The sequence below is a fragment of the Acartia tonsa genome, chromosome 11 (genome assembly GCF_053477335.1).
Source record: "Acartia tonsa isolate MP-2025a chromosome 11, ASM5347733v1, whole genome shotgun sequence".
Classification (NCBI taxonomy): domain Eukaryota; kingdom Metazoa; phylum Arthropoda; class Copepoda; order Calanoida; family Acartiidae; genus Acartia; species Acartia tonsa.
In genome coordinates, this window is record NC_137270.1 from 30995212 (window position 1) to 31013076 (window position 17865).

The window sequence follows — 17865 nt, forward strand, 5'->3', positions numbered from 1 at the left end:
TCACTTTGTCTGTCGGTTCGTCAGTTAGTCTGTAACAGTATAGAGTTCCTATTAAAGATTTTTGTGTTGATTCTCTGTATCAATGAGCATCCAGAATATAATTTGCTTGTCCGTCGGACTTTTGGCCATGCTTTAAAAGACATATATACTTAACTTTCTAAAAGGTTTCTTATTTTTATTTTATTTTTTCATAATCCTTTTCTTTATGACAACTGAATACTTGCTCTTTAACTCAATTTGTCCGTATGTCCATCTAGGATATTTTGTGCTTCTCTAAATATTTATACGTCCATCCTTGTTTGATAATAAATCATAGACAGGCGAACAATTATTGATGCACATACATTTAAATTAATGCCGCGTGTCTTTTTCAGACCTTTAACTGATGAGGGAGCAGTTCTTGATGGCGGGAAAGCTCCGGTGGTGAGCGCACAAACTAACGAAAATAACGCACAAATTTTTGTGATGAACAATTATTTTGGGCTGGGACTGGACGCAGATCTCTGCCTGGACTTTCATAATGCAAGGTGGGTAAAATAACTGGCAGGGAGGAGACAGTGGAATGCAACTTTTACTAGTACCCAAAGTTTTATAACCACTTTATCTTATTAGCTGGCCCAAGAAAGTAATGGGTATTTTTATTTGAATGGTTGTTTCCAACCTACTAGTACTTTTCAAACTTTTTAACAAATCGTTTGATCTAAAGAAGGGGTTATCAATTAATCGTTCATTGTCTTATCCCGTAACATCCATGGGTAAAAGTATTTGTTCTCCAAAGTAGGTTTGAAACTTATTTAAAAATAGTTATTTATTATTGTAAAGAAGTTTCCAGTTTGGCTTAGAAACTAATTAATATCCGCTGTATGAGAACCAGTTCTGAACCAGTAATAATTGTGTGTTAATAAGACAAAATTTATTGTTTTTTTTTATTTAAAAATAGTTATTTCTTATTGTAAAGTAGATCCCAGAATTATTAATATTAAATCAAATATAATTTTTTTATCCTTTAGTTTTTAATAAAATGTATTTTTTCCTATTTTAGAGAAGAGAAACCGGAAAAATTTAACTCTCGGAATTATAACAAAGGTAATTGTTTTATTTATGGTAGCTTCGGAATATGATATTTATTAATGTAAAATAATATCAGTGGCGTAGACCCTATAGGACACCAAACTTTTTTCTTGGCTGTTAAAAGAGATAGTTATATTAATCTTGTGGTAATGATTCTAACAACTGAAGAACATCGTCATAATAACTTTGTTCTTCTGTCCTTTAATTACAAATTTTTAATTACAGCAATTAAACTTTAGATTTTTACAAATATTTTAATCAAACACTTTGTTAACGTCTTACTACTGCTGATTTTGAGTAATAAAATATGCAATATGCAAGACATGCAAGGATGACAACATCCATAAAAAGCGAAGCTTTGAAACGGTAGGTCAAGCGGACATTAACACTTGTATAATGTCAAAACTGGATAATCAGAATGTAAATGTAAAAGAGTCGAAGCAAAATTGTAAGTAAATTTGTTGAAAAACTGCTTGATACAGGATAATGTTTATGGACATACTTACATTTTTAGGACTTGCTTCGCTTATAATATTGTACTTTGTTGACCCAAAATCAGACCAATTGAATCGGATAATTAGGTCACATACAAATTTGTTGTTAAAAATGTAAAAAAATCAACATGTTTAAAATGGACGTACGGACATTCTGGTAATGATTATAGAGCTGCTACGCTTTCTAACTCGTACCTAACTTCTACAGGAATCACCATGCAAAGTTTGAAATCGATAGGACAATTCTAACATGCCTAAATTAACGAAAAAAGCTATCCGAAACGGACGGACCGACCCTAACTATAGAAAAGCTTCGCTTTTAAAAATATTGCTTCTATGTAAGATTCGCGACATTAAAAGTCCAAAAACAGGCAAAACTCATTACCAAACACAGTTAGGACTGTACTTTATGTGCCTCCAGTAATATCTCGTAAACGGATGGACCAATCGATTTACTGTTTTTAGAGAAGTTTTGTGTTGGTCAAGGGCAGGTTTAAGGCTACAAAAAGATAAAGATAAAACTAAAACAAGTCAATTTGTATTTGTATGAAAATAATTTGTCAAAATGGGTTTCGCCAATATATATTTGTATACAAAACCATGATGTGTTTATCTTTTATATAATTACACTTATTTGTTATCATTTATAATTCTTAAAATAATCATTTTAAAATTGGTTGATGATATCCGCTTTTTAAAAGCCAAGCTTTTCTTTAATTAGGATAGCTCCGTGTATCCGTACGCCCGTCCGTGCTTAACGGATATCTCTTATTGATAATTTTGGCATGTTTAAATTCTCCTAACAAATTGAAACTTTATGATAATTCCTGTAACAGTTTAGATAGCTGAGCAACTCTTTAATCCCTACCAAGAGGTCTGAACGTCTTTTAAAAAAATGTTGATTTATAACTTTTTCATAACAATTTTTCATCCTATTCATCTGATTTTTTTGTAATGATGATTCCCTGGACAACAAGGAATAACGTTACAAGCGAAGCATCTCTTTAAACACGTCCTAAAAATGTACCCTTAAACAGTTTCCTGAATTTATACAATTTTGTAACAAATTAATACTAATTTGCTTAGACTTTTAAGTTAATATTGTGCTTATTAAGTTCTATCACTCGACAAGTTTAAATGTTTGTTTGTCCTACTTTCTGATTTTAGAGCTTTGCTTTTAAGGATGTTGTCGTCCTTCTATTTTTTAACCTTTAATTAATATACACGCATCAATAATTATACGTATCTAACTATCTTTATAGTATCATCTTACTAGAGTTGGCTCGATATAATTATCTCCCTATTGGCTAGTTTTCTATATGCATATCTATTTCTCAATAAATCTTTTTTCCTCACCCGGCATTACTATCTAAAAGAAAGTAAATATTTAATAATTTAAGTGATTTTAAAAAGATTTTTTTAAATTATATTTTTTCTTTACATTACCATCACCAAAGGGTTAATGATGATGATTACAATTTTAGTTTAATATTTGAACACACAAAGTGTCGCCACAATCGAATTCTTTTAAAACAGAGTTTTCTTAAATTTATTATATTATAAATTTAAATTTTCTTTTTTATTATTAGAAATTAAATACATCAATATAAGGTAAATAGCAACACGAAATTAAAAAAAGGAATTTATTTTTAATAAAGTAAAATAATGGGTCTTATCGTTGTGGGCAATGAGAGTTTATTATGGATTATTGGAGCACTATGAGTTTTTAACAAATATTCCTTGGAAAACTTGAGCTCGTTTATAGACATTTATTTCCTATATAGATCTGACATGGATCTTGAAGCAATTAAGCAGGCCGTTTTGTACACGTTAAAAATTGGAAGATTTCATTAAATAAAAGTTATCGCAAATATACTTAGTAAATAAAATATATATCATAATAAATATAGGACATCCGTTTATCTTCAAAAAGTATCTCGTACTATCACATTCTATTTATTAAGCTTTAATCTATAATACAAAGTAGAATGATGTCTCTCCGTCTGTCCATCTGTCCGTCCGTCCCTTAAGGTCTCGGTAACCACTGAACCGATCGGATTCTACCCTTCAGGGAATATACCTACTGGTCCTGTGGTGGTTTTAGGCTATTTTCTTGGGGGGTGGGACACCCACAACCCCCCCCCCCCAAAAAAAAAAAAATATTCCCCTCATATTTTTGTTTATGGGGAAGTTAGTTCATCACATAAAACTACTGGTAGCACCAGTAGTACTTAATTTTATTTTTTTTTAAATTTTTTGATTCTTTTTTTAATTATCTTTTGGGGCAGATCATTCAAATAATAATTATGTAAGGGTCAAAGGACTAAACACTCTCGTAATAGGTAATATGGGTTAGCCTTTGTAATGGATAATAAACCTAGCATATTTTTTTAGGTGTATATGTAAAAGTTTCCTTGAGAAAAATGGTCGGACGAAAAATGTGCAAGGACCTTCATAAGGTAATTTTAAAATTTTATAACTTGCATCGAAAGTTGACGTCCTTCGAATTAGCAAATATGCATAGAGATTTTAATGTGAAAAAAAACTAAGAATGGGGACGGAAGGCGTGAAGTAGGGGTCTTGTATGTAGATACACCCCCTTACAACTCTTTGAAGGGTCTACATCCACTTTCAACAGCCATGGGGGTTGTTAAGTTAAAATAGTCACACCTCTTGGAGAGTCCACACACCCCTTAAATATCTAAGGGGGTTATTAAATTACACCCCACTTAAATTTAAAGTGGTTGTGAAAAATAATAGAGCGCTTACAATAAAATAACACCCCTTTTATCTGTATTACAGCCCATGCTCATTGTAGCTCAATAACCCCGTCGATTTTAGTTATAATAGGGTGTCAACCTTTTCGGATGCGCTTTGCCATTGCCTATAAAATTAGTAAAAAGGGATTGAAGATAAATTTTCATTACTATTGTCCTCTCCTTCGATCTTAAAGTTGTGAGATGATTATTTCGACCCGGCCTAGACTGTTTAAGAACAAAAGATATAAAATTAGCCTGGCTCAAAAATAAAAATTTTTAATTAAATTATTTTAGGTTTTGAAATTAGAAGTAGATGGTGTAAATGTAGAACTGCCACCTATTGAAGGAATTATTATTCTTAATATCATGAGGTAAGTAAACATTTTATTAATGTTCATAGAAGGTTGCGTGATTGTAGCTTAATACATTGCAACACAAACAACTAAATCCATTGAGTATTCCTTTCCATGGAAGATTTTTATAGGTCCTAGGCGGTTTTTAGTCGTAAAAATTTGGAATACTTTTTAAGGTTCTCCTAAATATGTACTGTTAAAACAATAAATAATACCTACAAGCATAATAAAATTAGATGGTCACACAAAAAATACATATATTGTAGATGGGTATTACTAGCAGGAATCTAACAGGATAAGACAATGGCCGATTAATTGACGTACATCCCGGGTGTTAATACACAAAATTACTCCTTATGTAGATTACATTAGTGGTTGAAACGTTTGGACACTTAACTTAATAAACAAACAATCAAAATTCATTAAAAGTCCCCAAAGTTGTTAAGCCAACGAATAAGAAAACGTAATTATAAAACTGTAAAATAATATATTTCCTTTTTTTCAGTTGGGGGTCAGGTGCCAACCCGTGGGGTCCAGAGAAGGATGACAGGTTTAGTAAGCCCAACCACTGGGATGGAAACTTGGAGGTCGTCGGAGTCACAGGAACGGTTACTAGCAATTTATAAATTAAAATTTCAAGAAAATTCAATTCATAGTACATCTTTTTAACATAGACAGCTTAGATACAAATTTTAAAAATTACAGAAATTGAACACATACAGAAATCCTATTATGAAAAGTAGTAAGGTTTATTGTCTGTAGATTTTTAAAAAACTACTGGACTAATTGAGTTCTCCTTTTTTGTAAAACTATCCATAAGTCCCGCAAAGTTAAAGATTTCGTTCTCAAAGTATTAAAGTAGAAGAATAGAGGTGGCATGTCACATGTTACTCTGCCCACAGGGTTTTTAAAATCTGCACATAGAGTCGAATACATAAAAACAGCCAAGGCCCTACAAAAGAACAAAAAGGAATTTGCTAGCATACGAAAAGGGTCTCCGCCACTTGGTCCAGTTAGTTGTCTGAATTATAATCTTATACATTTTTATTCTCAAAGTTAGCAACCGTAACTAATCAGGGATGGTTCACATGGGTCAGATCCAGTCCGGGCTGAGATCAGCGGTCAGAATTGCACAAGGCAGCCATATCAAGATACATATGACTAGAGAAATTCCTGTGCAGGTAATTTTTTTGGCGCGCTTCACGTCTACATTTCATTTCTGACTGACGAAAATTCATAATTATAATTGTTATATATCGCATAGTATTATAGACAGCTTTCTGTGGAGAGTAAAATAAAATAGCTTCAGATTAATTCAACTTTTGTTATCATGTTATTTTATTTTTCGTAGAAAATTGTCAATATTATGATGCAATACATAATGCATATGGCTTAGAACCGGTTCTAGTCCAGTGAATATTTATCGGTTTAGAGGCCATACTAGAAAGATTTTTTTGTCTCAAAATTTTTAGTTGATATTCAGTTGAATTTTAATATACTCAAGTAAAGCTTTAACCAATGGTAATTGTTTAGGTTGATGGAGAGCCCTGGATCCAGCCCGCAGGGGACATTGTCGTCCTAAAATCTGCTCTAAAGGTCAGATATTAACCCTGCACCTCCAACCCCTACTTTTTTTTATATTTTTTTTGTGTATTCAGTTTAGGACTCAAGAACACATTTCTTATTTGACAAAAATATTAGAAATTTACTTGCTGGTCTGTTGGTCGTCCAAATGGTTGGTTATTGCACCCGTGACGTCACTTGTAACTATTATGCTTCACAAAAGCTCACACACGCACTTTTTTAAACGCTAAAAATAGCTGAACTTAATTTTTTTATATCAATATAAGATAACATCATTTATAAGTAACAGGATCTGTGTCTGTCTGATTTTCTGAGCTGTACTGAAGGATCTCGCTAACCGCTGTACAAGTATCTTCTCATTGGTCCTGGCAAGGTCTTGGTAAATCGCCCCTAAAAATAAGCATCTTTTTTTTATGTAATTTTTCCTTTTTAAAGCTAAAATGGGAATTTAACCCCTCCCTCAACCTGAAGTGCCCATAGAGGCCTCTAGGGGCGTAGCCGATAGTATTCTATAAAGCCTCTCTACTATGGGACCATATGTTAATTGATTTTTTTTGTCAAATATAAATGTGTTAGTTTTTTCTTTTCTTTCTTGTCTAGTTTTTTTATATCTCATTTATTCTATATGTTTAACTATTTAAGTATTTATGCTAAAAATGCATTTTAAGTAATTACTTAGCTAACTTTTCTACATTATTTTATTTTTTTAAGATCATTTATTTAAATATGTTTATTTTAGCAACTTTTTTAATGGTATAACATTTCAAACCTTTTAACATCAGTATACAATTTTATTGGATATTGTGTTAACCCTTACAGATCGGGCCCCTATTCCCACCTTAATAGATCGGGGGGGGGGGGGGGGGGTCACATTGACCCCCCCTCTATCTCGGCTTCTGTTACAGATAAAGACGTAAAATTTTTTTCTGGTGGTTCATGTGTATTTTTAGAGAAAATTACTTTTTCTAGTCATAGCAGCCAGGCCGCTCCTTAGCCGCTTTTTAGCGGCCAGCCGCTAAATTTTAAAACAGCTGTAGAGCGGCCAATTTTGCAGCTAGGATGACCAAATTTTAGGACGAGCTTTTATTTTTCATAACAAAAAAATTACTTTTTCAGATCATTGCCAAAAAACGGCAATTAACGGAAATCGCCATTTTCGGCGGTTACGGCGGTAAAACGGCGGTTGGCGGCGCCAATTAATATTTTTATCTGTTTATTATTGCTCAAGGATTTACCCAAAAAATTTATAGGTCTCTAGCTGTAATAGAAGCCACGATATTCATGATATTTGTCTGTAGTAAAAGCCGGACAAAAATCGGTCTTAAAAACGGTCAGGGTGCGGTCAAACGGTCATAACACAACTTTTCTCATAAGGTCATTGATATCTCAGTATTCAACAAAAAAAAATTTAGGTTTCTATCTTATATACAAAGTCATAATGTAGAAATTAAGAATTATTTAGAATTTATTTTTAATTTTGGTGCTACCCAACCGACTTTGACCGGAAACCACGACCGACACAGACCAGATATCCTAATAAAATCAACTCTTGCCGACGTATAATTACTAAACTTAAAAAGTCATGAAGTCACAACTCTCTATCTTACCTACAAAAAAAATGACATTGAAAAAATAGAGGGGGGGGGTCAATATGCCCCCCCCCCCGATCTGTAAGGGTTAATTTTTTTTTTTTTGAAAGACTTTTACATTTTTTCTTTATGAAAATGATACATACTCTATTCATTAAATTATTTGACTGCTAGTTTTAGAAAGATTCACAGACTTTTTAAGAATGGATATTTCAAAAAGGTTTGAAATAGAAGAATAATTTATTTGAAGCATGCCTACTTTGCTTATGTCAATGTTTTTTTTTTTGTATGCTTTATACATATGAGGATTAAAAGTTTATGTCACAATTTTTCATTTCATTTATGAAATCCAATGCTGCTAATAAGCAAACGTCTCAATATTTGTATTTTAAAGTTTAGTTTTACAAAGTTTAAAAGAAAATAATATTTTAAAAAGAGACATCTAACGTCTAAATTTTGAACTAACTAGGCAACAATGTTGAAGAAAATGAAAACGAAGCGACGGAATCCTGATTGTGCTTACGCATCAGGTACTCACCTAAAAAAATGGAGATTGTTAAACAATAAAATTCACACTTCTTCGTAGGATGGTTTTGACACAATATTTTTTACTTAAGGTTAAATAGGTATTTAGAAAGATTTTGAAAAATGTTTAGGGTTATTCTCCGAAATCATTATTTAGATAAATTGATTAATGATTTTTTTGTTAAATATGAAACACATAACAACAATTAAAACATGAAGGATTTAAAGAAAAGGTTGTGGTGGGTGGTTGCTGAAATCAAAAATTTTTCTTAAGAGTCAAAACCTACTTATGGGTGTTTTCTTGAAATTGTACAAAAGTGCATATTCTTACTTAAAGTAGTTTTATTTTTCAGTTCAAAACAAAAGTAAATAATGTAAACAACAATATTTTAAAAAAACATCTTTTTAATATAAAAAAAAACATGATATTGCTTTTTTGTACAAATTCTATGAATCATATGAACCTCCTTTACACAAACATACATACACAATTAAAATAAAACTAGTGTTTAATGTGTGTATGTTCATAATAAATCTAAGATAATGTGCAAATTATATTTTAGTGCTTAGGAAAATTTAAATAATATACAGTTTTTTTATTCTTCATTAAGAAAACAAATAAGTTTTCTATAGATGATCCCTAATATTAACTAAATTAAAAACATTAGTTCCCAATAGATAATTTTGAAAAAACAAGATATTTTTTAAAAACTAATTCAAAGATTGAAATTTGTATGTTTGCATGAGAAAATATGAAATAAATGTTTGATATTAGATTAGAACTGATTTTTGATATTAATAACATATAAAAAGCATGACAACTCTATTGAGGATTTTTTTTATTTATTGCATGACATTCATTTGTTTGATAATTCATACAATTTTATATTAACATTATACGAGTTTTTAATTTATAAAATTTTATCAAGATTATAGTTTTTAAACCAGATTAACAAAGATTGTGCAAAATGAAATTAAACAAAATGAATATTAATTATAGTTGACAACAATTTACATTAACTATAGTACTTCAACAAAAACATTTTTATGAATATATTTTCATTCCACCAATTGTAAGTTTTAACTAGCAACTAGAAATTATTTACAAGTGTATATATTACAATACATTTGTTTTTAGCAAATGTGAAAATGAATTTCAAAATTTTTAGGCTACAATGTTGAAGAAGCAAAAGTATAAGGTAAAGAGACGCAACACAGCACCACCAACCAATCTGCCAACTACACCCATACGGGCTGGCTCCACCCCCATTCCTCAAGTACCTCAGTCCGCCCCCTACATCAGCAGGTCCCATCACTTAGGAGGTGGTCCAGGAACATCAACAGTTAGTAGCAGTGCACCCCCCACAGCAGGGCCTAGTGGTAGTGTGCCTCCATCCACTTCACCCCCCTTAAATTTGGCGGATTTATGTGATTCACCAACTCATGCTACTGCTGTTTAACCATGTAAAAACTTTAGATTTAAAAATAGAATCAAAATAACAGAAGAAGCTCTTTTTTCCTTTTCCTGGCAAAAGGAAAAAAGGAAAAGTATTAAATCTACTTATCTATCTTTTGAAATCTAACATTTTTAGAAAAAAAATATTGCCAAATCTCTTCACAGAACAAAGTTGCAAATCTGTTATTTAATACTCCTCTTTCTTAAATAATTGACAGGGGAAATTTTTATTAAAGCCAAAAAAGTACCTACCTTTATTTTACCAAAATAAAACTGTTTCTTATTCATGATTTTCATAATATTAACTATTATATTCACACAAATCATCAATGTAATATCTGACAAAATGAAAGGGATTATCTATTTAGATGCAAACTCATATGCTGCACTTTTCAAAGTTAAAGTCACAAAAATAAATGAATCAAATCAATTAAAAGTTTTATTAATGCTAAAAACTGAGTAAATATAAGGAAAATATTTTAAATAGTACATTACAAATATTAAATAAATTAATTAGAAAAATAAATTTGAGAAAAAGGTTTATTTTTATATGAAAAGCTTCATCTGAAGCCCTTAAAACACCTAATTACATGCCAAATTATTATGGTAATATTGTACATATATTAATTACACTTGTATATGTTTTAATTATAATTCATAATTATTTTCTGTGATGTTTGTTAAATATTAACATGTATATAAATCTTTATTTAATATTTTATTTTTTCATTTTTTATTTTAGGGGGGGGGGGCAATTATAGTAGGTGGTAATAGTATATTTAATATTTTTTCTAGCTATATGATACTATTAAAAGTTTTTTCTCGTATTCATGCGAAACCGGTGGATTAGAACCAGTTCTCATCAATACAAAAAAATTATGTCTAGCATCATATAATATCCAATTTTCTTCAAATATAAAAATGTACAATAATAAGATAAAAACCATTTTTAGCCCGTGCCTTCGGCATCTCGGGGCTAAAAAAATTGGTTTTATCTTGTAATTGTACACTTTATATCCGCGGAAAGCTGCCTATAATATGATTCAAGAAATAACTATGATTTATTAATAAGAATGCGAAAAAGTAGATTTCAAAGAAAGATAAAACATTTGCTTCATGTAAAATACTGCAGGAAAAAATTAATCATAAAAATTTAATGGGTATTATAAGAATATTTACTATAGTCCAATATAGATTTTATAGTTGTTTATTCAGTGTAAAATAAACTTTTGTTATCACACTATACTATACACAGATGTCAGTTTATAATTGTTAGATTTATTGTAAACATTAATTGTATCTTGATGTTTTATTCACAATTTTTTTTTTTTTTTAAATGATAAGTGTTATACACTTTTCATTAATAATCTGTTTTATCAAATCAAATATTTTTTTTTCTTTAGATTATTTATTTAAATAGAATTATTGTATTTTAAATCATTAAGAAAATCAAAGATTCACAAAAAAAGAATCATTGCATCATTTGTTATATATGTAAATTTTAAATAGTATGATTTTATTACTGGTACAAAATAATAAGTCAGAAACTTTTTTACCGAAAAAATATGCATTTATTTTTTTCTATAATTGTGCATGTTAAAATGATCATAGATATGTTGTTATTGCATACAAAGCAATGGATAAAATATAATTGCATTATAAATTTTTTAAGAAATAAAATTATATTAAAAGGTTGATTTGCTAAAGTTAAAAATTATAATGCAGAAATATTAAATCCTTGATATTGAAGGCTTACGATTAAATTGTTCTGAATATACATAAAAATTTAGATTAATGTCATGGATATATCATTGGAAGGTGTGTGCTGATTGAATTGGAGTAAATGTGTTATAAATTATTATTATATAGAATTATCAATGTTATAAATGAGTGTGTTATAATGTTGTACTGTCCTAATATGTAATATAAAAATAAAAATCATATAGTATTATCATATTATAAATACTGTTGAAAATGATATGTGTAATGTCAAAATAATTGTCAATTATTAATTTTTTTTATAATTTATAAACATACAAATTGTGCAATCGTACATAATGGTCAACTATTGAAGAAAAAGATATTTATTTGTTAAATCTGTTTTATGGTGCCAAATCGCTGAATGAGTTATTTTTATACATGAAATGAAAATTAAATAATTAAACAAATAGAGCCATAATCGATACAGCATTTCAAAGGCATTTCAATATTTTTTTCCAATAAACCTAAAATCAACAAAATATGTAATAATTTTTTGTGGCCAAACGTATAAAAATATCTTTCTAAAATTTTTAAACTTATAGTTATATATTTCTAATCAATTAGCTAATATTTAATTAGGGTCTCCTTAAATGATGTTTGTAAAAATTGCTAAAATTTCATTTTAAACTATATAATTTTAATATTAATAATTTTTTATAAACTTAAAAATTATTATTTTATCTGTTCTATGCTTATCATGTCTGCATTTACAAGATTAAAAATGATTATTTCTAAAATATTTTGGCTAATATTTAAATTTCAATTACCTAGGTAAAATACATCTTTGTGAACGTCATTTAAGGAGAACTGTGAATTATTGTTAATTGTTGAAAACCAAGGTTGTAAATTAAAGTTGACATGAAAATTGTCTTCGTAAATGCGCAATAGAAAACTAAGTTTAGCACAAAGTAATTGCGCTTGTTAAGTCATCCTTATATAAAAGTAGCAGGATGTCTGTCTGTCTTATGTCTGACCATCTATCTGTGTGTACAGAAGGATCTCTCTAACCGCTGAACCGATATTGTCCTTCTTTACAGTTAAGCTTCTTATGGGTCCTGGAAGGGTTTATAACTTTTTAGGAGGAGGGTAGCACCACCCTCCCCAGAGAAAAGGCCATGGATACAATGACCCCAAAAAGAAAAAAACTTTAATTTAATAAAAAAAACTAAGAATGAAAGTTGTGGGTGGTCTACTTCTCCCGTCCCTCCCCCCCCCCCATAGTTCAAGTGCCCCTTGAGGCCTGTGGGGGCAAATCCGCTAATTGCAAAATTTACGTTTAAAATTTTGAAAGATTAGGGTGTCCCAAGATTTATTTAAGAACATCCATATTTCTCAAAAATGGTTGATTCAAAGAATGCTAGGTATTGAGTATGTAATTGATTACTACGACCACATGTTTTATTTATTATTATGATTACAGTTTAAAATATAAGAAGGGAGGAGGTGGGAGGGGAGTTTGTATTCTTGTACAATTTTGTAAATAGGCCAAAATATCTTATATTACAATTTAAAATTTTTGTATTTTTTTGCTATTTGCCGTGTAGTTTGATAGCAAAACCGTATACGAAAAATTACATAAAGAATTATTTTAGGATCAAAATATGAAAAAGAAATAGGTCAATATTCTAAACTTAAATCCAAAGATCTTGAATGTAAATTATACAAATCTCACCCTCCCTCGTATAATTATGAAAATTATGATGAATGATAAATGTTGATTTATTACGTATGAAATTTGATGTGTTCTCAATGTATTAAAATGCTTTTAAATATATATATTATACACAATTTAACTTTTTTTATCTAAAAATTCTTATTACAATCATAATAGCAAAATTCTGTATAACACACCTTATCTGTCCGTCAGTTGCGCTATGGGTGAAATGTCAGTTTTTAAAGCTGCTATCTACGATTTATGATTTTTTTGTGTGAAGAGCATTCATTATGGATGAGAACCGGAGATTCTATACCAGCGGCTTTTTATCGGTTTCGAAGCGATACTGGAAAATTTATACTTCATCCAAACAAAGTCTGCCCGGAAACATATAAGAAACTTTCCTTGCCCTTTCATACATTTAAAATATTTGATAAATGTATAACAGTCCCACCCACCGTGAACTACTTGAGTCAATCTGTTATAATAAGTAGCCGTTTTTATCATTGCAATATCGACCCGTGTCAGAGTCAAAGAAAATTCATCAAATTAAATAGCTATTTTAAGTTAATATTTTATCATTTCTAAAATCAAAACATTAATAAAGTGAAAATCTTCTTGTCATACATTAATTCTACTACTTCATGCACTTTCATTAAAATCCGATAATCACGCAACTTTTTAAATGTAAAAGACAATTTTTTCCATCTCTCAGTGTTAAGAAAAAAGACGTCGAAGATTTAAATGGGGCGGGGGGGGGGGATTAGATAAAGGGTTTTAAAATCATGAACGAGTGAGGTATTTTAAGACATGTACAAATTTTATATTTCAATTCAAAGGCGAGCAGAAGTGGGGTGTATCCATTAAAAAAATACCCCCTAAATTATTGGGGGGGGGGGGGGGGATTTCCGAGTGCTCTTCGCGAATCCTTACCACTTTTCTAAATAGCACTTAGATATTGGTCAATACGTTACTCTATGGTCATGGGAGAGGATTGGGAAAATTCATAAGAGATGGGATGGGGGGTTTCGTAATATTAGCCAGGTGGCCGCAACATCTTATTAGGGTATCAGAGAATATTTCACAATGTCCACGTATTTTATATCCATTCCCCATAATATAAGTTGTTATACTCTGGTAAGCCGAGCGTACTCGGCCCACGGGGTAACGAGTTCGGATTCAACGGGCCCTAGCCTTTAAGTATTCTACCAAACAAACAAGCAGGATTCAATCATACAGAATTATATATTTAAACTGAATAATATTTACAAGTTATGTTTACTATATATATACAACAAAAATATAACAATGGTTAGGTTTGAAGGGGGTGTGGGGCGCTAGGGCTTAGCGCCCGACGGTAGACAGGCTGTGGGGGCAGCGGTGGTAAAAGGGGAGGCAGTGCCTCCCGATTATATAAGCGCATGATGGGCTCGTGATAGTTGCATGTTCAAGTCCCCTCCCCACATTTAGGCAGGCTAGTTTGACCGCCGGGTGCGGGGTTAACAGCGGTCATGAGATGGATAGTGATATAATAGGATTAGTGCGGGGGGTTTGTTATCATAAGTCACAGCGAAGCAACTCTGTAATCGGCCTGTCCGTATGGGTGTCGTATTACCACAACCTCCCCTTCAAGGGTTGCGTGGCTCCTGAGCCACCAGGCCTTGAACCTGGGGATACGACAGCCGGCTCATGCGCCGGACAGGCAGTTCTTGGGGCACAGCTCGATGGAGGACAGCTCGGGCTACACAGGCTCCCCGGGACACTCGTTGCTCGGTCTGGCTGTGGTTGGTGATCAGCATTGTCAGCTCCTGGTTGGCTTCTAGGCGTGGGTTGGCCACGGCCAGGCCTCGCCGCTGGAAATTTTGCCTCGTCTGCAGGATCAGTTCTGCCGCGGCTGGTAGCTGGACACGGAGGCCTAGGCAGACTCTGGTGGTTCCTAAGGGTGGAATGGTGATGGCAAAGGGCGCATAGAGCTCCATGGGGGCGCCTGCTTGATTCAGGTTGCTTGGCCTCCTAGCTCCTACCCGGATGGGGATGGCTGTCATCAGCAGGGGGCACATGGCTTCTTCTTCTTCTTCTGGGGCGGCCTCTTCCATCGCAGTGGCTGGCTCTTCTCCTACAGGCTCGCTGCTGGCTGGCAGGTTCTCCATGTCTGCGTCAGGGTTCCAGATGGCATCTCTGAGTGGCTCTGGAGCGGGCGGCGGCGGCGGTGGTTCGTTGGGCTGCTCCTGCAGGTTTTCCTCCACTGGGTCACGATCTTGGCCGCTAGGCTGTGGGGCGGCTGCGGCTGGCTGGTGCACTGGGACCTCTCCTGGGTTGCTAGCTGCGGGCGCCGCCGCTCCAACTGGCAGCTCGGTGGCATCCTCGTCGCCGTCCACGTCAACTTGGATGTCTTCTGGGATCTGGTGGGCAGTCACATCTCCAGTGTATTTGCGCAGTCGGCCTACATGCGCGGTAACTTCTGAGATCCTGGCTACTGGAGAGGCAGGTTTAATGACATAATGGACTTCTGTAGCTTTCCTCACTACTTTCCAGGGGCCAGTCCATCTCTTGGTAATCTTGGCTGCCTTTCCTGGCACCAGGCGAGGGGCCAGGTACCAGACCAAGTCTCCAACCTCGTACTTGGCCGTGCCTTCGTAAGCTGCCGCGCTCCTCCTGATGGCTCCCTCCTCCTTCTGCTGGATGGCATCATAAACTGCATAGTAGCGCTGCAACAGAGCTTGGACGTTGGCTGGAACTGAAGCATATTCGGTCTCTGGCAGCCGTAGCACCATGTCCACCGGAAGTTTGGCCTCTCTCCCAAAGAAGGCCAGGAACGGGGTCACACCAGTGGATCTGCAGGCCTTGGTGTTGTAGGCAAAGGCGATGGCAGGCAGGTGTGGCTCCCAGTTGTTATCGTCTCTGTCTAGGAACAGACGCATGCCTGTGTTGAGCGTCCTATGAAACCTCTCCACTCGGTTGGACTGCGGGTTGTAGGGTGGTGGATGTGTCAGGCCAATCTCGAGCCGGGAGGCCAGTTCCTGGAATACCTGGCCGGTAAATTCCATTCCATTGTCGGAATAGATCTTCAGGGGGCATCCGAACGTGGCCAGGTGGCGGTGCAACAGGGCTTCAGCCACCGTGAGGGTGCGCTTGTTGGGGATGGCGTAGAGGCTGACAAACCGGCTAAATCCATCTTGGCAGGTGAGGATGTAGCGGTTCCCAGCTGGGGTCTCTGGCAGTGGCCCCACCAGGTCGATGAATAGGACTTGCTGTGGATACCCCTGGCGGGAGGGCACGTGGATCCCCTGCTTCAGCCTCTCCTTGGTAACTTTCTGGACACACTCAGGGCAGGTTTGTACCATCAGGCGGACGTCACGGGCCAGGTTGGGCCACCAGAAGTGCATGGCAACGCGGGCGATAGTTGCGTCCATCCCAAAGTGCCCAGCCATGGGGGTCCCATGGGCTAGAAAGAACGTGTCCTGCTGGAGGGCCGAAGGCAGCAGGTATCTTGTCCTCTCTCCTGTCAGAGTCTGGTCAGTGGTGGTGAGGCAGCCATGCTCGTCAAGCCCCAGGGCTGAGAAGCGGCTGGCGTACTGCTGCTCGTCTCGTTCCTTGCCACGCAGCTCAGCCTTGGTTGGGGCCTTGCCATCAGCCACCCATTGGCGGACACGGAGCAGGAGGGGGTCCTGTGTCTGGGCTTCCAATACTCTAGCTGAATCCAGTCGGGCGGCAGGAGGCCGGCTAGCTGCGGCCTCCCCTAGCTGGCCCAGGTTGTGGATATACTCAGCCTGCTCTGCTAATTCTTCGGCGCTAGCCGTTGGCATGTTGGCATCTTCCCGGCGGCTGAGGGCGTCGGCGTTGGTATTCTGGGTGCCAGGCCTGTGGCAGACGGTAAAGTCTAAGGCCGCTAGCTCCTCCTGCCAGCGGGCCACCATCCCTGTGGATGTGTTCAGTGATTTCATCTGTAGCAGGGCAGAGGAATCAGTGTTGATCTGGAAGCTGCGGTAGGACAAGATGCCGTGGAATTTTCGGATCCCATAGATAATGGCGGCCATCTCTCCCTTCCAGGACGGGTAGCGCGTCTCAGGGTCGGTTGTCTTGCGCCCCACGGCGGCAATCAGCCTCTCCTTGCCCTCCTGGCATTGACTCAGTATGGCAGAGATGGCGCGGCTGCTGAAATCTGTGGTGAGCTGGAACACTGCTGGTAAATCAAACCTGGGCGGCGCTCGGATGGGGGCCTGGCGGAACTTGTCCTTGAGTTGCAGCAGCTGGGCTTCCATCTCAGGCGTCCAGGTTAGGGCCTTGGCCGTCTTCTGCCGATTCATCTCGTAGGTGAGGTCTGCATACTCTGGGATGAACAGGCGGTAGTATCCAAAGAAGCCCAGCAACGCCAGCAAATCCTTGGGGGTGCTAGGGGCTGGCCAGTCCAAGATGCGGTCAATATAGTCCTCTTGCATGGCTATCCCCTCACGGCTGAGGGTGTGACCCAGATAATCCACCTTGGACCGGAACAACTTGGTCTTGGCTGGCTTGAGGCGGATCCCTCCCCTGCGGTGGGCTTCCAAGACCTCTCGGAGCCTGGCCAGGTGGGCCCAGGTATCCTGATGGAAGGTCAGGACGTCGTCAAGGTATGACTG

General features: G+C 35.6%; 1 protein-coding gene across 3 annotated transcripts in view; it reads left to right on the forward strand.

The window, feature by feature from the left end:
• LOC145332346 (diacylglycerol kinase theta) overlaps positions 1 to 11806 on the forward strand; it is a 43237-nt gene extending 31431 nt beyond the window's left edge. For 2 of the 3 annotated variants that reach the window (XM_080177336.1, XM_080177337.1), the window contains exons 29-36: positions 375 to 527; positions 1043 to 1086; positions 3960 to 4024; positions 4619 to 4695; positions 5183 to 5277; positions 5752 to 5858; positions 6211 to 6273; positions 9545 to 11806. In XM_080177336.1, the coding sequence (XP_080033462.1) occupies positions 375 to 527; positions 1043 to 1086; positions 3960 to 4024; positions 4619 to 4695; positions 5183 to 5277; positions 5752 to 5858; positions 6211 to 6273; positions 9545 to 9835 (895 nt within the window). In that variant the 3' untranslated portion in view covers positions 9836 to 11806. Of the gene's footprint in view, positions 1 to 374; positions 528 to 1042; positions 1087 to 3959; positions 4025 to 4618; positions 4696 to 5182; positions 5278 to 5751; positions 5859 to 6210; positions 6274 to 8319; positions 8381 to 9544 lie in introns of all 3 variants that reach the window. The other variant, XM_080177338.1, reaches the window with a different exon arrangement.
• The last annotated feature ends 6059 nt before the right edge of the window (positions 11807 to 17865 follow it).